Genomic DNA, 21,879 nt, shown 5'->3' with positions numbered 1-21,879 from the left:
TGGGGCTGAAGGGGCTGGGGGTCAGGCCGGCAGGGGGCAGCAGTGGGCGGAGCCGGGGCCCCCCGCGCCGCTGGCAGCCTCCGCTCCTGATTGGCCGCCGCTCCCTCATTATGCTAATGCCGTGCGTCTCGCCGGGGCCGGCAGGTGACGTCACCAGCCCGCTGGCGGCCGCGCGCGCGGGCGGGGAGGAGGAGGAGGAGGAGGAGGAGGAGGAGGAGGAGAAGGAGGAGGAGGAGGAGGAGGAGGAGGAAGGGGGGGGGGCGGCCGGCAGCGGGGAGGCCCGGGCCGAGCCGAGCGGTGCCGAGCGGTGCCGAGCGGTGCCGGAGCGGGGCGGGGCGGGGCGGGGCGGGGCGGCGGGCGCCTCCCGCAGCGGCGGCGGCGGCGGCGGCGGCGGAGCGGGCCATGGCCGCGGCGGGCAGCGGCGTGGCGGCGGCGGCGGAGGCGGGGGCGGCGTTCAGCACCGCGAACAGCGGCCGGGTGAACGGGCTGAGCCGCCCGCCCGGCGCCATCGCCATGAAGGATCACGACGCCATCAAGCTCTTCGTGGGGCAGATCCCGCGGAACCTGGAGGAGAGCGACCTCAAGCCTCTCTTCGAGGAGTTCGGCCGCATCTACGAGCTCACCGTGCTCAAGGATCGCTTCACCGGCATGCACAAAGGTACGGGGGGCCCGAGCAGGCGCGGCGGCCCGGGGGGGGACACCCCGGAGCGGGGGGGGGGGGGGACTCCTCAGGTGGGACGCCCTGAGGTGGGGCACCCGGGTGTGGGGCACCCCTGAGGTGGGGAACCCCTGAGGTGGGACACCCTGGGGTAGGGGTACCCCTGAGGTGGGACTCCCTGAGATGGGGCACCCGTGATCTGGAAGTACCCCTGAGCTGGGGCACCCTGGTATGGGGCACCTCTGAGGTGGGGGTACCCCTGAGGTGGGACTCCCTGAGATGGGGCACCCGTGATCTGGAAGTACCCCTGAGCTGGGGCACCCTGGTATGGGGCACCTCTGAGGTGGGGGTACCCCTGAGGTGGCACTCCCTGAGATGGGGCACCCATGATCTGGAAGTACCCCTGAGGTGGGGCACCCTGGTATGGGGCACCTCTGAGGTGGGGGCACCCCTGAGGTGGAGGTAGCCCTGAGTTAGGGACACCCTTGAGGTGGAGCACCCTGAGGTGGGGCACCCCTGAGGTGGAGGTAGCCCTGAGTTGGGGGCACCCTTGAGGTGGAGCACCCTGAGGTAGGGCACCCCTGAGGTGGGGCACCCTGGTATGGGGCACCTCTGAGGTGGGGGCACCCCTGAGGTGGAGGTAGCCCTGAGTTGGGGGCACCCTTGAGGTGGAGCACCCTGAGGTAGGGCACCCCTGAGGTGGGGCACCCTGGTATGGGGCACCGTGGTACGGTCACTCTGGTATGGGGCACCCCTCAGCTGGGGGCACCCCTGAGGTAAAGGTACCCCTGAGGTGGGGGAACCCTGGTATGTGACCCCCCTAAGATTGGGGTACGCCTGAAGGAGAGGCACCCATCTAAGGTGGAGTTACCTCTGCGATGGGGTCACCTGCTTGAGATGGGGGCACCCATCTGGGGTTAGGGTGCCGACCAGGGGCTGGGAGCTGCTGTCTGGCTTGGGGGCACCCCTGGGGTCAGAGCACCCCATGGCTGGGAGCACCCCAATGGTGTTTAGGGCACCCCTTAGGGGCACCTGTCTGGCATTGGAGCACCCACGTGTGAGTTTTGGGCACCCCTGGGATGGGGGCACCCACCTGGGATACAGGCACCCACCATGGATGGGAGCACCCACCTGGGATACAGGCACCCACCGCGGATGGGGGCACCCACCTGGGATACAGGCACCCACTGCGGATGGGGGCACCCACCTGGGATACGGGCACCCACCTGGGATACAGGCACCCACCGCGGATGGGGGCACCCACCTGAGATACAGGCACCCACCGCGGATGGGGGCACCCACCTGCCTGCTCCCTGCCTGCGCCATGCCTGGCCGGCATCCCGGCACAGGGTGCAGAGCACCCAGCACCCCGAGCAGTGACGCGCCGAGGGGCTCACGCGTGCAGCGCCAGCGTCTTCACGGAACCCCCCACCCCTGAGCCGGGGCTCTGTGGCGCCGGAGCAGGCTCAGGGCAGCCCGGGTGTCACCCGGACGGGATCTCACGTTCCCCCGCACGCCGCCGTCGAGCCCCCGTGCCACGGGCAGCTCCCGCTTCGCCGCGACTTTCTGGGAAGCCAAAACTTGGCGCTTGCGGATGCCGCCGTGGGGCAGCCACCAAGACTCCATCGATCTCGGCACCGCGGCCACCAAAATGTCTCCAGGCACCTCCAAAGCTGCTTGTGTGCCCCCAACAATGGGATTTGCACCTTACCGGGCCCCCTCGGCTCTTCCTCCAGCGCGAGCTTCAACTGCTGCGGCCCAGACGTGTGATTTAATTGCGGACGCTCCTCTAATTTGAATGGCATCCTTCCCCCCGGCCAGCCTCCGGAGCGGGATCGCTCCCGCTCCAGCCCTCCGAACTTCTCCAGAACGCCTGGGCACTGTCGACGTTGTTGCCTGCAGGGGAAAAGGGTAAAAAAAAAAAAAAAAAAACAACAGGGGAAAAAAGAGCGAAGAGGAGGAAGCCAACATGATTACGGATGGTAAACACTGGAAATGGCACCGGGACTGACGTGAGCCGCTGCGCTGACCTCCCCTTTCCACCCGCAGTGGGATAATATTTAACTGGGGGGGATCTCTCCTTGCTCCCCGCGAGGGCAGATGTCCCCAGCACCCTGAGGTGGGTGAAGGACCCCAGCCCTCGGTGTCCCCCTGCCCCGCTGCCACGCTCCCTCTCCTCCCAGGCACGCTGATTGTACTTATTAAGAGTTATTAATACTTAATCAGCTGGCGGATTTAATTGTGCCAATATTAAAAATGCATCAATGTCAATTTTATTCATTAAATATTTACTTTGTTGAAGGGAAACTGTTTTGCTGCTGTTTTAATATCACTTTCAGACGCTTTTGGATGTGACCCCAGCAAACTGGGGGGGAGCCCTCAGGGAGGGAGTGGCGTGGCGGCGGCACGGGGACCTGGGATGCTCCCTCGGGAACGGGAGAGATGGAGGGGAGAGGACCAGACCCCGTCCCCAGGGCTCGCTCCTTGCCGCCAGCCCCGGGCGAGCGAGCGGCTTGGCAGCGTGAGTCAGCGTGGGAAAACCTCACCCCAGGCGGATTCCCGATTCCCGAAGCGCCGCGATGTCGGAGGAGCCGGAGCGCCTTGGCCACGCGAGTCTCATCCCGAGGAGGATGCTCGGGGCCGGGAGAAGCGTGGCAACAAGCCGGGATGCTTGGCCTCGACGCCTGGAGATTTGCTTCCCAGAGGGCTTCGGCGGTGGCTTTCCCTGGAGCCGGGCGCTGCTGCCCGCGCGCTGCCAGACTCGCTGCCTGCTCTTGCCTTGCTCCTTCATCCCGCTGCTCTTTTGTACCGAGATCTCCCACCCTGTTTTGGGGCTGAACTCTGGCCCCGCTGGCGGCGGTGCCCACCTGGGTGCCAGGGTGCTGGATGCCGGGGTGCTGGGTGCCAGGGTGCTGAGACACCCAGCGCTGCCAGCTCTCCGGGTGCCCAGGGCTTTGCGGCGGTGCCGGGCCGGACACTGACCCCGTCTCCCCGTCTCCGCAGGCTGTGCCTTCCTCACCTACTGCGCCCGCGACTCGGCCCTGAAGGCGCAGAGCGCCCTGCACGAGCAGAAGACGCTGCCGGGGGTAAGTGACCCTGGGGGGGGTCGGGGCGAGCTGGGGTGGGGGACACTGACACCTACTCAGGGTGCGGGAGCCGCTTCCAGCGGCCGCAAACCGAGGCATCGATTTTCCTGCTGCCCGCGTGCTGTTGCGCTTTCTGTGGGCTCCGACCTCCCGAGCTTAACAAAGTGAAAATAAATATTTAATTATTCGCCTAAATAAAAATCAATAGGGCCGCTGGTTGGCTGGGGAAAGTGCCGGGGCCCGTAAATATCAATCCCTGCCTCGGGTGCGCGGAGCTGATGGAGGGGGACGAGGTTCACGGGGACGTGGCTTCCTGAGCCGCTGCGGTGCTGTGCATCAGTAGGTTTAAGAGTGAACAGCCCACTTTGGCAGCCTAAAGGAGGTGCGGGGTCAGGCCGCACACCCCGGTGTGTACACACGCGTGTGCGAGGTGTATGGCTGCTGTAGCTGCTCACTTCTCAGCCTGCACCCTGGCACGGGGCGAGCACAGGGGTGCACGTGTGAGCACATGTTTGCACGTGGGCCTGCGGGCACGCGCCCCTCCTTGTGCACACGTCTGTGCACACCCCTCTGTGCGCGTGTGCACGCAGCGGGGCGTGGGTGTGCGTCTGCCAGGGCGTTTGGCTGGGTGTGCACCCCCCTGTGCTTGTGCTCACGCCGCCGTGTGCTCACACCACCGTGTGCTCACCCCGCTGTGCTTGTGCTCACGTCGCCGTGTGCTCACACCGCCGTGCTTGTGCTCACGCCGCCGTGTGCTCACACCGCCGTGTGCTCACCCCCCTGTGCTTGTGCTCACCCCTCCAGGCAATATCACACCCTCCTGGGCCTGTGCACACCCCTCTGTGCTTTCACACGTCCTCCTGTAGCTATGCACACCCCTGCACGCCTATGCACACCCCTCCGTGCTTGTGCACACCCCCTATAGCTGTGCTCACACCCCCTATAGCTTCGCTCACCCCCTATAGCTGCTCACACCTCCTGTAGCTAAGCACACCCCATATAAATGTTCTCACACCCCCTAAAGTTGTGCCACCCCGTATAGCTGCTCACACTCCTATAGCTGTGCTCACACCCCTATAGCTGTGCACACCCCTGTAGCTGTTCTCACACCCCCTATGGCTGTGCCACCCCCTATAGCTGTGCACACCTCTATAACTGTGCACACTCCTTATAGCTGTGCTCACACCCCCTATAGCTGTGCTCACACCCCCTATAGTTGCTCACAATCCCTATAGCTGTTCTCACACCCCTATAGCTGTGTCAGCCCTATAGCTGTGAACACCCCTATAGCTGTGTACACTCCTTATAGCTGTGATCACACCCCCTATAGCTGCTCACACCCCTATAGCTGTGATCACACCCCCTATAGCTGCTCACACCCCTATAGCTGCTCACATCTCTGTAGCTGTGCACACCCCTATAGCTGCTCACATCCCCTATAGCTGCACACACCCCTATAGCTGTTCTCACACCCCTATAGCTGTATACACTCCTTATAGCTGTTCTTACACCCCTATAGCTGTGAACACCCCTATAGCTGTGTACACTCCTTATAGCTGTGCTCACACCCCCTATAGCTGCTCACACCCCCTATAGTTGTTCTCACACCCCTATAGCTGCTCACACCCCTATAGCTGTGTACACATCTTATAGCTGTTCTCACACCCCTATAGCTGTGTACACACCTTATAGCTGTTCTCACACCCCTATAGCTGCTCACACCCCCTATAGCTGTTCTCACACCCCTATAGCTGTACTCACACCCCTATAGCTGTGTACACTCCTTATAGCTGTTCTTATACCCCTATATCTGTTCTCACAGCCCTATAGCTGCGTACACTCCTTATAGCTGCTCACACCCCTATAGCTGCTCACACCCCCTATAGCTGTGTACATTCCTTATAGCTGTTCTCACACCCCTATAGCTGTGCACACCCCCTATAGCTCTGCTCACACCCCTATAGCTGCTCACACCCCTATAGCTGTTCTCACACCCCTACAGCTGTGCACACCCCCTATAGCTCTGCTCACACCCCCTATAGCTGCTCACACCCCCATAGCTGTTCACACCCCCTATAGCTGCTCACACCCCCTATAGCTGTGCACACCCCTATAGCTGCTCACACCCCCTATAGCTGCTCACACCCCCTATAGTTGTGCTCACACCCCTATAGCTGTACTCACACCCCTATAGCTGTGTACACTCCTTATAGCTGTTCTTATACCCCTATAGCTGTTCTCACAGCCCTATAGCTGCGTACACTCCTTATAGCTGCTCACACCCCTATAGCTGCTCACACCCCCTATAGCTGTGTACATTCCTTATAGCTGTTCTCACACCCCTATAGCTGTGCACACCCCCTATAGCTCCGCTCACACCCCTATAGCTGCTCACACCCCTATAGCTGTTCTCACACCCCTACAGCTGTGCACACCCCCTATAGCTCTGCTCACACCCCTATAGCTGCTCACACCCCCTATAGCTGCTCACACCCCCTATAGATGCTCACACCCCCTATAGCTGTGCACACCCCTATAGCTGCTCACACCCCCTATAGCTGCTCACACCTCTGTAGCTGTGCACACCCCTATAGCTGCTCACACCCCCTGTAGCTGCTCACACCCCCTATAGTTGTGCTCACACCCCTATAGCTGTACTCACACCCCTATAGCTGCGTACACTCCTTATAGCTGTTCTCACACCCCTATAGCTGCTCACACCCCTATAGCTGTGTACACACCTTATAGCTGTTCTCACACCCCTATAACTGCTCACACCCCCTATAGATGCTCACACGCCTGTAGCTGCTCACACCCCCTATAGCTGCTCACACCCCTGTAGCTGCTCACACCCCCTATAGATGCTCACACCCCCTATAGCTGCTCACACCCCCTATAGATGCTCACACCCCTGTAGCTGCTCACACCCCTATAGATGCTCACACCCCCTATAGATGCTCACACCCCTATAGCTGCTCACACCCCTATAGATGCTCACACCCCCTATAGCTGCTCACACCCCTATAGATGCTCACACCCCCTATAGCTGCTCACACCCCTGTAGCTGCTCACACCCCTATAGATGCTCACACCCCCTATAGCTGCTCACACCCCCTATAGCTGCTCACACCCCTGTAGCTGCTCACACCCCCTATAGCTGCTCACACCCCTGTAGCTGCTCACACCCCCTATAGCTGCTCACACCCCTATAGATGCTCACACCCCTGTAGCTGCTCACACCCCCTATAGCTGCTCACACCCCTGTAGCTGCTCACACCCCCTATAGCTGCTCACACCCCTGTAGCTGCTCACACCCCCTATAGCTGCTCACACCCCTATAGCTGCTCACACCCCCTATAGATGCTCACACCCCTGTAGCTGCTCACACCCCCTATAGCTGCTCACACCCCTGTAGCTGCTCACACCCCCTATAGCTGCTCACACCCCTATAGCTGCTCACACCCCCTATAGATGCTCACACCCCTGTAGCTGCTCACACCCCTATAGATGCTCACACCCCCTATAGCTGCTCACACCCCTATAGCTGCTCACACCCCCTATAGCTGCTCACACCCCTATAGCTGCTCACACCCCCTATAGCTGCTCACACCCCTATAGATGCTCACACCCCTATAGCTGCTCACACCCCTATAGATGCTCACACCCCCTATAGCTGCTCACACCCCTGTAGCTGCTCACACCCCCTATAGCTGCTCACACCCCTATAGATGCTCACACCCCCTATAGCTGCTCACACCCCTATAGCTGCTCACACCCCCTATAGATGCTCACACCCCTGTAGCTGCTCACACCCCTATAGATGCTCACACCCCCTATAGCTGCTCACACCCCTATAGATGCTCACACCCCCTATAGATGCTCACACCCCTGTAGCTGCTCACACCCCTATAGATGCTCACACCCCCTATAGCTGCTCACACCCCTATAGCTGCTCACACCCCCTATAGCTGCTCACACCCCTATAGCTGCTCACACCCCCTATAGCTGCTCACACCCCTATAGATGCTCACACCCCTATAGCTGCTCACACCCCTATAGATGCTCACACCCCCTATAGATGCTCACACCCCCTATAGCTGCTCACACCCCTGTAGCTGCTCACACCCCCTATAGCTGCTCACACCCCTATAGATGCTCACACCCCCTATAGCTGCTCACACCCCTATAGATGCTCACACCCCCTATAGCTGTGTACACCCCTGTAGCTCCGCCCCCCCCCCCCCCCCCCCGCGCTCCGCGCCCCCGGGTCCCCCCTCCCCGGCCAGGCCCCGCCCCGGCGCGGCGCGGGGGCGTGTCCCTGGGGGCGTGTCCCTGGGGCCGTGTCTCCCCGCAGCCCCGCCCCTCGGCTCGGCCCGGCCCGGCTCGGCCCGGCTCGGCGGGGCTGCGGCCGCCCCTCCCCCCGCCCCGCCTCCCGCGCACCGCTGTGCGAGCCGAGCCGAGCCGAGCCGAGCCGAGCCGAGCCGAGCCGAGCCGAGCCCGAGCGGGCCGGACCGAGCCCAGCCGCCTCGGGTGGAGCCGGGTCGGGCCGGCCCAAACCGAGCCGAGCCGAGCCGGGCCGGGCCGGGCCGGGCCATGCAGCTGCCGCAGGTGCCGGCTCCCGGGCCGCGGCCGCCCGTGCTGTGGGTGCCCGCCGGGTCCAAGATCCTCTGCATCGAGGTAGGGCCCCGCCTTTGTCTGCCGCCGGCTCGGCTCGGCCCGGCCCGGCTCGGCCCGACGCGGGAGGCTCTGCGTGCGCTGGGGCATCCGCACCCGCGGGTGGGGGGTGCCTGCACCTGGGGGGGGGGGGGGGGTTGCACGCAGGGGCGGAGGTGGCGGAGTGATGGCGGAGGGGGGATGTATCAGCTCCCAGGGCCGCGGGGGGGTTGGCGGGGGGGGGTGTATCTGAGCCCAGAGATGGGGGGTGTTGGTGAGGAGGGTGTACCTGCACCCAGGGATGGGGGGTGTTGGTGAGCAGGGTGTATCTGTACCCAGGGATGGGGGGTGTTGGTGAGGAGGGTGTATCTGTACCCAGGGATGGGGGGTGTTGGTGAGGAGGGTGTATCTGTACCCAGGGATGGGGGGTGTTGGTGAGGAGGGTGTATCTGTACCCAGGGATGGGGGGTGTTGGTGAGGAGGGTGTATCTGCGCCCAGGGATGGGGGGTGTTGGTGAGCAGGGTGTACCTGCACCCAGGGATGGGGGGTGTTGGTGAGGAGGGTGTATCTGTACCCAGGGATGGGGGGTGTTGGTGAGGAGGGTGTATCTGTACCCAGGGATGGGGGGTGTTGGTGAGGAGGGTGTATCTGCGCCCAGGGATGGGGGGTGTTGGTGAGCAGGGTGTACCTGCACCCAGGGATGGGGGGTGTTGGTGAGCAGGGTGTATCTGCACCCAGGGATGGGGGGTGTTGGTGAGCAGGGTGTATCTGCACCCAGGAGGATTGGGGGGGTGTTGGTGAGCAGGGTGTATCTGCACCCAGGCGTGGGGATGGAAGGGTGTTGGTGAGGAGGGTGTATTTGCACCCAGGAGGAAGGGGGGGTGTGAATGTCTGTGTTGGTGAGGAGGGTGCGTCTGCACCCAGGGATGGGGTGTGTGGGTGTTGGTGAGGAGGGTCTGTCTGCACCCAGGGATGGGGTGCCTGTGTTGGTGGGGTGGTTGTTGGTGATGAGGGTGTATTTGCACGCAGGGATGGGGGTTGTGAGTGTGTGTGTGTGTTGACGAGAAGGGTGTATCTGCATCTAGGGATAGGGAGGGTGTTGGCAGGGGGGTGTTGGTGAAGAGGGTGTATCTGCACGCAGGGATGCTGTGTGTGAGCGTGGGTGTTGGTGAGGAGTGTGTATCTGCACCCAGGAATGGTGTGTGGTGGGGGGGTTGTTGATGAGCGGGGTGTATTTGCTGGCAGGGATGGAGTGTGTGCACGCCTGTGTTGGTGAAGAGGGTGTATCTGCACCCAGGGATGGGCTTGTGTGTTGGCTGGAAGGTGTATTTCTCCAGCCTGGGTTGTGTGTCTGTGTGTTGGTGTTGTGTGTGTGGTTGCAGGTGTGCAAGGGGATGTGCTGGGGGGAGTGTTGTACCCCCAGATGGCGCAGGGGGGTGTGTGTGCATTGGTGGGGGTACGGTTTCGCCCCTGGGGTGTGCACAAGTGGGTGTTGGTGGGTGTGCAAGCATGTGTGTGCGTGTGTAAGCAGGTGCTAAGGGTGTCTTTGCACCCAGCGATTGTGCGCGTGGTGATCGGATGTGGGTGTATGTGGGCCTGGGGGGTGGCAATGGTGGGTGTGTGAGCGTGTGCACGTGCGTGCGTGCGCACGCCGGGTGTGAGCAGGGAGCAGAGAGTGCATGTGTGCATATGGGTGTTGCATGGGCGTTGTGGGTGCCCGCTGGGGGAGCTGGCTGGGTGTACACAGGGCTCAGGCGTGGGGTGGGTGGTTGTGAGGCTGGGGTGTGGGTGCTGCTGGTGTCCATCCGGGGTGGTGCCCAGCACTGGGGGTCCGTGTGTCCGCAGAGGGCTGCTGGGGGTCCTGCCGGGGGTCCCGCTGCCGCCGTGGGGAAACTGAGGCGAGGGGTGTTGTGTCCCTGTCCGGCGTGGATGGTGGAGCCGGCTGTGCACCCCGGGGTGTGTGCGCCTGCGGGTGTGCGGGATCCACAGCTGCGAGGAGCGCGCTGTGGGTGTTGTGTGGGTGTGCGGCCGTGGGTGGGTGGGTGCTCGTGTGCTTGGGGTGTGCGGGTGTACCCGGGGCTGGGTTGGGGTGGGTGTGTGGCTGCACGTGGGTGTGCAGTCATGCTAGGACGGATGTACGGTTGTGCGTGGGTGCAAGCGTGCGGCTGTGCAGGGGGGTTGCTGAGGCAAGCATGTAGCTGTGGGTGGGTGGATGTGCACGGAGGGTGCTGTCTGTGGGTCTGCGGTTGTGCTCAGAGGTGTGCGGGAGTGGGATTGCAGCTGGAGGGGATGCGCGGTTGTGCGTGGGGGTGTGCTAGGATGGTCATGCACCTGTGCAGGGTTGTGCGACTGTCCCCAGGCGGGCTGTGTCCCCTCGCTGTGAGGTCACCCCCAGGGTGTTCTCACAACGGCAGGGTGTTCCTATGATGGGTGGCTGCCTGTACCCGAGCGCCTGTCTCCGTGTTCCGGGTGTTGGCTGCCTGGGGGCCCCCAGGGTGACGCGGGCACCAGGCTCCCACAGGCGCCAGCTGCTTCAGCGTCACCCAACGCCTCCGTCTCAGCTCATTCGGATGCGTGGTGGCCTGCCAGATCCTCCGGCTGTTGGGCGCGAGGAGGAGGAGGAGGAGGGTGACACTGAGGAAGGAGTGAGGACCAGAAGTGACCCTGTCCCACGGGGCAGGTCCCACTGCAGGGATTCACCATGGGCTGGCTCTCCCCGGTGCCCAGGCTGTTGGGGGGCTCTGAATTTGGGTGGGTGACAATGCCCAAGGGCTCAGACGGTGGTTTAGCAACCGGTGGTGACCCCCTCGGGCTGTGGCACGCTGGTGGTTTGGCCGTTGGGTGCTGTAGCTGGGGCTCTGCGGGGCACCCATGGGTGACGGGAGTGGTGGGTGCTGGGACACCCCAGACAGGGTCTCTGGTGACCCTGGGTGTGTCAGCGTGTTCTTGGGGTGTGCGAGGACAGGGGGGAGATGGGTGGGAGTTGGGTGATGGATGGGTGCATGTGGGGGTGCTGTGGGGTGGAGGGATGGGTGCTATGGGGGTGGAAAGGTGAGCAATAGGGAGATGGGGGATAGATGGGCAGGTGTGAGGGTGCTACGGGGATGGGTGGGGGATATATGGGTGTTGGGATATGGATGGGTGCTGTGGGGATGGATGGGTGTTATGGGGATGGGTGTTGGGGGATGGATGGGTGAATGAATTGATGGGTGAATCCTGGGGGGTAATGGGTGTTAGTGTGCATCAGGGATGGGTGAATGGACAGATGGGTGTTGGGGGGTGTCAGGAGCCGGGGGAGATGGCTGGGTGGTTGTTTGGGTGTCGGGGAATGGCTGGAGGGCTGTTGGGCAGCAGCGGGTGGCTGGGTGACTGTGTGGGCACGGTGCAGGGGTGCTGTGGGGACAGACGGACAGATGGGCGCTGGTCAGCCAGGCACAGGGGGAGGTTTGGGTGCTTCAGCCACCAGTGCACCCCGGGGTGGGCATGGGGCGATGCCAGGGGTGCCAAAACCCCCTTACGGGGGTGTCCACAGGCCGGGGCGGTTTCTCCCCGGCGCGGTGCGGCAGCCCTGGGGTAGGTTAGCTGGTCCCTGAGGCCTGACATTTATAAACATCAGCCGCTCCCGGAGAATCAATACAGTTTAATAACCGGCGAGCGGAGACGGGAGACACATCAAAATGACACTCTGCGGCTCCGTAAATGTTATTCTAAATCATACTCGCTGGGTTTATTACATTAAGCATACAGCAGCGGGCACGGGAAATTTATTCCATCAAAGGCCATTGCGCTGGTAAATGGGACTGATGGGTCAGAGGAGGGGGGACAGCCCCCCCACCCCCCCAAAAATGGGCTTCTCCCCCCCTGGACTTGGCAGGGATGAGGGGGGTGTTGGTCCCACTGGTCTCCGGGCTGTCACAGGGTTTGGAGTGAGCCGGATCCTGCCCCGGTGCTCAGCTTGGGGTGGATGTTTGGGGGACCAGTGACACGAGGGCAGCCGGGGTGGCTCTGTGTCCCTTGGTGCCACCCCATGGCTTCTGGGGACCCGGTCCCCTCCCTGGAGCATCCCCAGCTCAGCGCTGACATTTCTCCCCGCGTTTCCCTGGAGACGAGGCGGTTGCTGTGGAAACCTCCCTCCTCTTCTTCCTTTAACCATCCTCTTCCTCACCCTGAGGCGGGGAGGGGGGTAAGGGGAGGGGGGGCCTGCTGCTGCCCCCACCCAGCCCCTAAATTTGGGGACCCCCTCCAGGGGTGGGGGTACACAGCCGCGTGGGTGCGACAGCAGCACGCGTGTGTGCGTGCCCGAGCCGTGTATGTGTGCGCGCACACCTGCCCCGTCATGCGTGACATCCCGCCGTTGCCGTGACGACCCCATCGAGCACATGGCTCGGGCTCTGCAGCATCGCGGGGGAAGCACGCTTGTTGCCGTGGAAACGGCCGTAATTGTAGCATTTTTCTGCTAAAAGAGGGGAAAAAGGAGGGGGAGAGAGGAGGAGAAATGGCTCCGTGGGGCAGCGGGCCAGGGACGTGTGCGCTGTCCCGATGTGTCCCACTGCACACGCGTGTCATGCTTGCAGGTACACGCAGCAGCGATGCATGAGAGGAGGCTGAAATTGGGTGAGAATTGGGAAAAGGAGAGCGGTGGCGGTGCTGCCGAAGGGGCCAGGGCCGGCCGGGCGCTGCTGCCGCCTCTGCAGTCCTTTGCAGTCGAGGAAAGCGGGCAGGCGGCCAAGGCTGGCACCGGCGGCCCGGCGGGCGCCTGCGGCACCGGGTACCCGTCCCCAGGGCCGTAGCGTCGCTCCCCGCCCGTGGTATCCCCAGTTCAGCATGGCCACGAGCCCCGGCGCTGTTCTTGCAGGTCCCTCCCCTGCTCCCCGCCCCAGCCCCCTGCGCCAGACTGGGGCCAAATCCTGCTGTTCCCCATGGAAAGGGTTGGGGGGGGCACGGCACCGCTTCTGACTGCCCGCTCCCACTTGTGTGTTGCAGATGAACCGCCCCATCCAGGTGAAGCCGGCCGACAGCGAGGGCCGAGGAGGTAGGTCCCCCCTTCCCCAGCTGCTCGGTGTGGGCAGGGGGGGCGCAGGGCCACCTGGGGGTGATGAGGGACACGGTGGCATCGCGGGGGCTGCCGCCAGGAGGTTTGTTTGCAGAGAAACCCGCGAAGGGAGCTGCCTTTGCCGGTGGCATCCCAACCCGAGCGCAGAGCAGAGGCGAGCTCGGCTCTCCCTGCCTGGCCAGCTGGGGGGACTGTCCTGACGTCATGCTGAGAATGTCCTGACATCATGCTGAGGACATCCTGGTGTCGTACCACGAGCACCCCGACATCGTCCCAGGCAGGGAGCCCCTCTCCGACAACCCCTTCGTTTGTCAAGCAACCTAATTACCTGCCCGCAGCTGCCTGTGGGGAGCCCGGCAGAGTCGGGGTGCATGGCCTGAGCCCCTCTTAAACAGAAACCGCCACCCCCCTCACCCCCCCAAAATCTCCATGGGCGTTTGCAGCTGCAGCATTTCCAGGCTGAGTTGATCATTTGGGCAAAATTACAAGAACTGGATCAAAACCCTCCGACATTCCTGGTGCTGCGAGCAAGCGCTGGGCACGCAGGGACACCGGGACGCTCGCGTGGGGCCGCGTGCCCTCGGCAGGACGGCTGGGGTAGATAAACCCCGACTCAAAACGTGTTATTAAACGTGCCGCAAGCTGGTCCCGGCACGTCCTGAAGGAACCTGCCAAATAAATTACCCACTTACCAAGCGTAGTTGGTGAAGGATTAAAAATCGATGGGCGAGCTCAGGCGCCCGGCTCCGGCCCCCTCGCCCAGGAGGCGATGCTGGGCCGCCAAGCCCGCTGCCCCCGGCCACGTTCGCTGGGAGATGGTTTATGTTTAACTAGACAACACACAAGCCCTATTCCCTTAACTAATTTTCTTGGTACCTTAACGGACAGAGCATTAATCGTCTCCTGCCATTATTTATTTATTTCCCCGGCAACGCTCTTGACAGGGCACCTTATTTTCTTTGTCAAATGCCATTAGCGCGCGGCGGGAGCGCGCGGCCGCGCAAGACAGATGCTGGTAATAATAATGAAATTCTCATTATTTACTCTCCCTTCTCTCGTGTTTGGGTTATTTATGTCCCCTGGGCATGGCCGGAGGCTGCGGGTTATTCTGCGAGTCAATCGTACGCAGGCGATCGCCGCTGTTTTGCGGGCTCTTTGTTTCCCAGCCACATCCCACATCGGTGCCAGGGGAGCCGGCTCTTCCATCCCTGGGAAAAGCCCCAGCCCCGGTCCCTGGAGTGGGAGCCCTTCCCGGCTTCACCCCTCAGCACTGCAGGAGAGATTTTACCACCCCGAGCGTTTTGTAGGATGGAAGTGATAAACGCTGTGGCTTCGCCACCGGCTCGGCGTTGCTCCCTCCCCAGGCTCCGGTGTTACCTGGCTCTTTTTCCCCCGCGCACGCCAAAACCAGGGATGAGGGGATGGGACGGTGAGTGACATCCTGCTCTCCGACAGGCTTGGTTTTGTTTTTAGAAGACAGGAAGCTCTTTGTGGGCATGCTGGGGAAGCAGCAGAGCGAGGATGACGTCCGGCGCCTCTTCGAGCCCTTCGGCCAGATTGAGGAGTGCACTATCCTCCGAGGGCCTGACGGAGCCAGCAAAGGTGGGCGCGGGGAGCTGGGTGAGCACCCTGTGGGCTGCTGGCACCCAGGGAGGGTGGGAGCCACCGGCCAGGCCACGCTGGGTCCCGCAGCGGCCAAATCCAACCTCTCCCATGTCCCTCTCTGCCCTTAGGTTGTGCCTTTGTGAAGTACGGCAGCCACGCCGAGGCGCAGGCTGCCATCAACAGCCTGCACGGCAGCCAAACCATGCCGGTAAGTGCCGGGCTCTCGCCCTGCCCCGTTCGACCCCATGCTGCCTGCGTAATCCAATCACCAGCTAATTTGATCCTCTCTTTAATTGGATCAAAATCCTACAGACCGGCAATTTGTTGGCCGGATCACCCCAAGGTTCATCCTTGCCTGGGCGCTGAGCCCCGGGGGGTGCGCGCGCAGGGCTAATTCCCCCCACGCTGGAGAAAGGGGCTGTTTAATTAACGCCGAAGGTCAAAACTGTGAACGAGGAGAGGAAAAAGGAAACGGAGGTCAGGGAGCTGCCGCCGGGGAGCAAAACCAGCTATAATTAAACCTCGCATCGATCGCTGGTTGCTGCTGCCAAGCCGGGCAGCATCCCCGGGGCCGAGGACGCGGCGGCTGCTGCAAGCAGCCTGGAGTGGGAAGACATTTCAGGGGCGTTGCCGGGGTCCCACCATCAGCCCCATCTTCTCCCCCGCCCCAGGGCGCCTCGTCCAGCCTGGTGGTGAAGTTTGCGGACACGGACAAGGAGAGGACCCTGCGGCGGATGCATCAGATGGCGGGGCAGCTGGGCATCTTCAATCCCATGACCATCCAGTTCGGCGCCTACGGGGCCTATACGCAAGCGGTAGGAGCTTGGCGCCGGCTGGGACCTGGGGGTTTTTGGGGAACCCCGTGGGATGGGGGGGGGCTGGTTTTGCCCGTGAAAGCCTGTGTGGGATTGTCCCAGTGCCAGTGGGTGCGGATGACTGTCAGGGTTGGTGTATCCCCGTTTCGGGGCACAACAGAGGGCTTCACCCCCCGGGGTGAGGGTGGCGTGGATGTAGGGTGCAGCGGACCTCTTTTAGCATCACCCAGACCTCCTCCTGTCCCTGGGTCCAGCAGTGGGTGGCATTTATCCCTCCGAGCCCCTGTGCATAGGTGCAAAGGGGGGATGTTAATTTATTCTCCCCTGCTCCCCACTTCTCTCTGCCTCTCTCGCGCTTTCCCCTTTTCCCCCCTTTCTTTCCTTAAGATCATGCAGCAGCAGGCGGCCCTGATGGCAGCTGCTCAGGGGACCTGCCTGAACCCCATGGCCGCCATCGCCGCCGCCCAGATGCAGCAAATGGCCGCCTTCAATGTCAGCGGGCTGGTGGCCGCCCCCCTCACCCCCTCTTCAGGTACGACCCCCCTCTGTTTGCCCCCCATCCTGCTCAGCAAGCTCCGGGGGGGGCGGCGCTGCCGGTGCTGACGCCTCCCTCTCGCAGGTACAAGCACCCCCCCTGGCATCAGCACGGCGCCCGTGCCCAGCATCGCCACGCCGATCGGGGTCAACGGCTTCAGCCCGCTGCCACCGCAGACCAACGGGCAGCCCGCCTCGGAGACCATCTACACCAACGGCATCCACCCCTACCCAGGTGAGAACCCCCCTCGCGGCCTGCCGGGGGCTCCGCCGCACCCCCCAGGGTGGGGGACACGTGCTCAGCTCACGCCGGGGGGTGCTCCCCACCCCAGGACCGCGCTGGATGAACCAGCTGTGCACCGATCCCCACTGAAATCCCCGCTCCGGTGGCGTCGCGACGGGACGATGCTCTCGGTCCTGCCCTGCCCCTCCGAGAGCCCCCTCGCGTGGGAGCTGCCTGTCCCTGGGTTTCTCTTGCTTATTCTCTCTTCCTTCTCCTTTCTTCTCTCTCCCCAGCTCAAAGCCCCACGGTGGCAGATCCCCTCCAGCAAGCCTACGCAGGCATGCAGCACTATGCAGGTCTCAACCTTTTGCTTTGCACTTCTTCCCTCTCTCCCCTCCTTGCTCCTCACCTTTATTTTTTGGGGGGTTACCATCACCTTGGGGTTGAACCACAGGCCTGGGGCAGTGTGCTTGGGCATGGATTAGTGGTGAGCACGGGGTGCCGTGCCCTGGCAGGAGCTCCGGGGCGGCGATGGGGTTGACGCCGACTCAGAGCACCATCCCCTCATCCCCAGCAACACGGATGTGCTCCTGACACGGTCCTCTGTGCAAATTGTGGATGGAGAAAGTGAATTTTAATGCCCGTGAGGCTGAGATAACTCTGTGAGGGAGAGCTGGGGGAGGGAGCGAGGTTTGGGCAGCGATGGAGAACCCGCTCCATGCCGGATCCTGCCAACACGCCAGCCTGCTCGTAGAGATGGCCATGGAGGCACCAAGACATCCCAAATCCTTGGATGTTCATGGCGTGGCTGAATCTGATGGCCAAGGAGCTGGGCGGCAGAGAGAAGGGACTCAAAGCATCCTGTGGAAGTGTGTCGAGCCTGGCAGTCATTTAATTAGGGCCACTAACAGCAATTTTCAGATTTTCAACAGAAAATCAAGTTTTGGACCCTGAATTGTTGGGTTTTTTTCAACCAAAAGCGCTGGCTTTCCTCAACCTTGAGGCCATATTACTGCTGCCACCAACGTTCCTCCTGGGAGAGCCATTCCCACATCCCTGGCGTGCCGGGCGGCTGGGGCCGTGTGTGCAGGGGTGGGAAGGGCAGAGCCGGCAGCACTGGGGCAGGAGGGGCACCTCCATCGAGGGTGGTATTGGGGGACATCCCCGTCCCCAGCCCTTCCCGGGGTTGGGGTGGCTGTGGGGGGTCTCAGCTCCACGTTTCTCTCTTCCAGCAGCGTATCCCACCGCCTACGCGCCCATCAGCCAAGCCTTTCCCCAGCAAGCGCCCATCATCCCGCAGCAGCAGCGAGAAGGTGAGGGGTTGGGGGGGGGCACCCCCCGCCATGGGGCCGGTGGCTCCTCGCTCCCCACCCCCCTCATACCCCCCCGGGGTGACCCCCGCCTCGCGGCTGACGTGTGGCTGTCCTTTGTGTGTCACCCAGGTCCTGAAGGCTGTAACCTGTTTATTTATCACCTGCCCCAGGAGTTCGGGGACGCGGAGCTCACGCAGATGTTCTTGCCTTTTGGCAATGTCATCTCTGCCAAAGTCTTTGTGGACCGTGCCACCAACCAGAGTAAATGCTTTGGTGAGTCCCGGTGGGCAGCTCTCCCCGACAGCCCAGCTCGGGGGTCTGGTTCTCCCCGACATCCCAGCTCGGGGGTCTGGCTCGGGCAGCACCACCGAGTGACCAAAGCCTCACGATGGCAGGAGCAGCACGTCTGTCTGTCCCGGGGCCAAAGGGCAGTTTTTTGTCCCGTACTGTGCCAGGACAGAAGGACATACCCTGCTGCTGTCCCCTCTTATGCTGTCCCCGTGTCCTCAGCCCCATGCAGCTGCCCGTGTGCCTGCCAGGGCCACCGCTCGCCACTGCCACGACTGCTCATGTGGCTGGATGCCACCACTGCCACCAGCATGCTCTGGCCTGCAGACATGTCACCACAGTGTCCCTGTAGCTCATGTCACCCTGGTGTCCCCCAGACCTGCTCACCCTGGTGTCCCCATAGACCCTGTCACCCCAGTGTCTTTGGAGGCCCCGTCACCTCAGTGTCTTTGCAGACCCTGTCACCCGGGTGTCCCCACAGACCCCGTCCCCTTGGTGTCCCTGCAGACCCCATCACTTTGGTAGACCCTGTCACCCCAGTGTCCCCACAAATCCCATCCCCTTACTGTGCCCAGAGATCATTCCAGTGTCCCTGTGGCCCCTTACCCCAGTGTCCCTGCAGACCCGGGTGTCCCCAAAGATGCCGTCAGCCCATCACCTTGTGCCCTGCGCTGCGGGGCTGCGCTGTCCCCCCACCATCCTCCTCTCCCAGCCCCGCCACCTGGGGCTCCACCTGAGGCTGCCCACAGGAGCATCCCACGGGATTTCCGCGCCTCGGTTGAAGTAAAGCAGCAACCTGTGATGTTTACGGTGACAAACTCCTCTGTCACCTCGTCCCTCGCCCCCAGGTTTCGTCAGTTTTGACAATCCGACGAGCGCTCAGGCAGCCATTCAGGCCATGAACGGCTTCCAGATCGGCATGAAGAGGCTAAAAGTCCAGCTAAAGCGGCCGAAAGATGCCAACAGACCCTACTGACCCCTGCTCACCCTGGCCCTGCGGAGAGGTATGGGGGGGCCGGGGGGGGCCTGGCCCTGCTGCACCCCCCTGCGATGCCCCAGGGGAGCTGGCAGTGGGGCTCGGCTCACCTAAAGCATCACAAGTGCCGTGTTTTCCCAAAAAATGTCAAGTGGAGGGGGGGGGGGGCTCTTCACCTGGGACCGTCTGGGTGTGTGTTTCAGACTAGGATTTGGGTCCCTCTGTCCGTCCCTCTCTCCGTCTGTCCTTCCTGCATCCCCCAGGACACGGGCTAACGGCCCCTTCGCTGTTTTGCAGGTTGGGCGTCCCGCGGTGTCTGACGACTTTCCCCTTCCCCAAGTGCAGTATCCAAACCTGTAACTCTTTCTTTGCAACACATCCCGGAGGAGGAGGAAGAAGATGAAGAAGAGGAGGAGGTGGTGGAGAAAACGGCAAAGAAGAGAGCCATTCTGGTCATAACTTTTCTTTCCTTTTTTGATTTTTTTTTTTTTTTTTTTTTTTTTTTTGTCCCAAACCGTTCTTGTTTGTTACTTAACGGGAACAAGAGAGTGAGGAAGACCAGGAAGGAGGAGAGCGATGCGGCGCCGGGGCTGAGATTTGCTGCCGGCCGGCCGCCGGGACTCACCGAATCCCTCACCGAGTGAAAGGGCGACGGCCCCGGTCAGCCGGGATACGATCTACCTTTGTTTTTTTTTTTTTATTTTTTTTTTTTTGTTTTAAAGCACTCATTTGCTGCTACCGATTTCCCAGGAGAAACGAGGAAAAGAGGCTCCAAATGGATTCTTAAACCAAAGCTGGTGGGACGGGACCAGCCTCGGGCGCTTCACCTGGAGGATGCTTGTTTGGAAAAGAGAAAAACGGCAAGATTTGCTTTTTCCCCACGTCGGGGAAAAAAAAAAAAAAGGATCAAAGGATGTTGGACTTATAGAAGATATATATAAATAAGTATATATATATATATATCCCATGGAGCAGGGCGGCGGGACACGCGCTTCCCCCTGCTTGTCACTGGCACAGGGACATAAGATTACTTGTTTCAGAGTCATATCATTCCTTAGAGTTTAGGGACCAAAGGACTATTGCTTTTTTTAAATATATCTATAAATAAATTAATTTAAAAAAAAACAAAACACACAAAAAAACAAAAAACAGGAAAGAAGAAGAAAAAAACAAACAACCAGAAATTAAGAAGGTTGAGAAAAACCTCGGGCGTTAAGAGCTGCGAGCATTTCCTAGAGGGCTCAGTTTCAGGGGGCCGATTGGCAGGGCTCAAGGGCTTGGTTTCGGGGGGCTGATTCGTTCCTGGGAATGGGGGGGGTGCAGGGGAGGGGTTTGAGGGGGCTGCGGTGGCTCCCCCAGCCCCGCGCCTCAGGCGGGAGCCAGTGGCGGGGGGGGGTCCAGCTGGTTGAAAAAGCCCCTCGGTTGCCTCTGGGAGAGGGCGAAGTGATGCGGTTCTTTGCTTTTTCAGTTGGTTTTTGGGGATTTTGGGTTTTTTTTTTTTTTTCAGCCAAAAAAAAAAAAAAAAAAGAAAAATAAAATGTGAGGTTTCGGCAGAAACGAAGCGAAGCGAAATAAACTTATTTTGTCAAAATCGTCACCTTGGTTGGTTCTTTGGAGCAACCGCTGCCGCGTCCCACCACCCAAATTCCCCTGAGCCGCCGCCGCTGGGGACCCCTTTGTGACCAGTTTGACGCCGAAGCATCCGCCGGGAATTCGGTGATGCTGGGAGAGGGGCATGGGCCTCTCTTTTTTATTTGCTTTTTTTTTTTCCCCAGGAATTACCATTTTCTGGAGGAATTCACCCCGGCTGCGGAGGGGAGGGGGGCAGGACCCAGCCCCTGCGTTTTCGCCGTCCTTTCCGAGCGATGGGGGAGCTCGTGGCAGATGTTGGCGTGTCCCCCGGGCTGTCCCCTCACGGCCACACCTGCAGGCGTGCGATGGCGGGGACCAGGGGAAAGTAGCTCGATTTATTTTTTATTTAAGGGGGAAAAAACCCCAAAACCCACAAATCTAAGCAAAAAAAAAAATGGGGTGGGCAGCAGGGCAGGTGATGAGGGAACAGCCACCTGCGCAGTGTCCCCCCTGCCCAGGTTTGGGTGGCCTTTGGGGACGCCGAGCAGCTGGTGCGGGATGAGCGGTGGCGGGTAGATGTTGGGGTCCCTCTGTCACCCCCTGAGGGCAGGGGACACTGCAGAGGTGATGCTGAGAGTGCACCCACCGGTGTGACAAGCTCGTCAGGTCTCACCTGGTGACCGTACCTAAACCAAGATATTTTAAAGATGATTCTTAATTTTTTTCATATAATCCTGGTTGAAACCAACCCCCACATCTCCAGTGGGGTGGCGAAGGGCTGGAGTGGGGTATTATTTTAAATCCCTGAGACCCTTGAACCCCTGGCAAGGGACCCCTGTGTCCCCACAGGACTGGCTGGTGTCCCCAGGTGGCTTTGGGCTGCTGTATCTTAAGGGCTGATATTTCATGGCCGTGGCCTCGTGGTGCTGCGACTGACCCAGAGAGCCCCGGGACCATGGGGAACCTCAGTACCCCGGTACCTCTGCCAGCCCCCCGCCACCTCCCGGGGTCCCCGCACTGAGCCCCGGCAGCTTCCGGGGCTTCTCCCATGGGTTCTCCCTTGGGAAGGACGTGGCCGTGCCGGCACCGACTCCGTGGCCGC

At 61.5% G+C, this 21,879-nt stretch overlaps 1 protein-coding gene across 9 annotated transcripts; it reads left to right on the top strand.

Moving 5' to 3' along the window:
• The first annotated feature begins 387 nt into the window (after nucleotides 1–387).
• On the top strand, nucleotides 388–20,802 carry CELF6 (CUGBP Elav-like family member 6). Of its 9 annotated transcripts, none has more exons than XM_074837189.1 (13): nucleotides 388–658; nucleotides 3,662–3,744; nucleotides 13,382–13,430; nucleotides 14,928–15,053; nucleotides 15,185–15,264; nucleotides 15,728–15,871; nucleotides 16,259–16,403; nucleotides 16,491–16,640; nucleotides 16,922–16,984; nucleotides 17,861–17,941; nucleotides 18,071–18,214; nucleotides 19,078–19,233; nucleotides 19,503–20,802. In XM_074837189.1, exons 1-12 carry the CDS (start codon nucleotides 403–405, stop codon nucleotides 19,203–19,205), a joined length of 1,449 nt encoding a protein of 482 aa, XP_074693290.1. In that variant the 5' UTR covers nucleotides 388–402; the 3' UTR covers nucleotides 19,206–19,233; nucleotides 19,503–20,802. The 9 variants fall into 9 exon arrangements, with proteins under 9 accessions (XP_074693290.1, XP_074693288.1, XP_074693287.1 ...); XM_074837187.1 differs by having other exon boundaries at nucleotides 14,925–15,053; nucleotides 17,864–17,941; XM_074837186.1 differs by having other exon boundaries at nucleotides 14,925–15,053.
• Nucleotides 20,803–21,879: the final 1,077 nt, after the last annotated feature.

Source organism: Strix aluco, chromosome 12 (assembly GCF_031877795.1).
Source record: "Strix aluco isolate bStrAlu1 chromosome 12, bStrAlu1.hap1, whole genome shotgun sequence".
Taxonomy (NCBI): Eukaryota; Metazoa; Chordata; class Aves; order Strigiformes; family Strigidae; genus Strix; species Strix aluco.
This window is presented reverse-complemented; position numbering and strand designations above follow the sequence as displayed.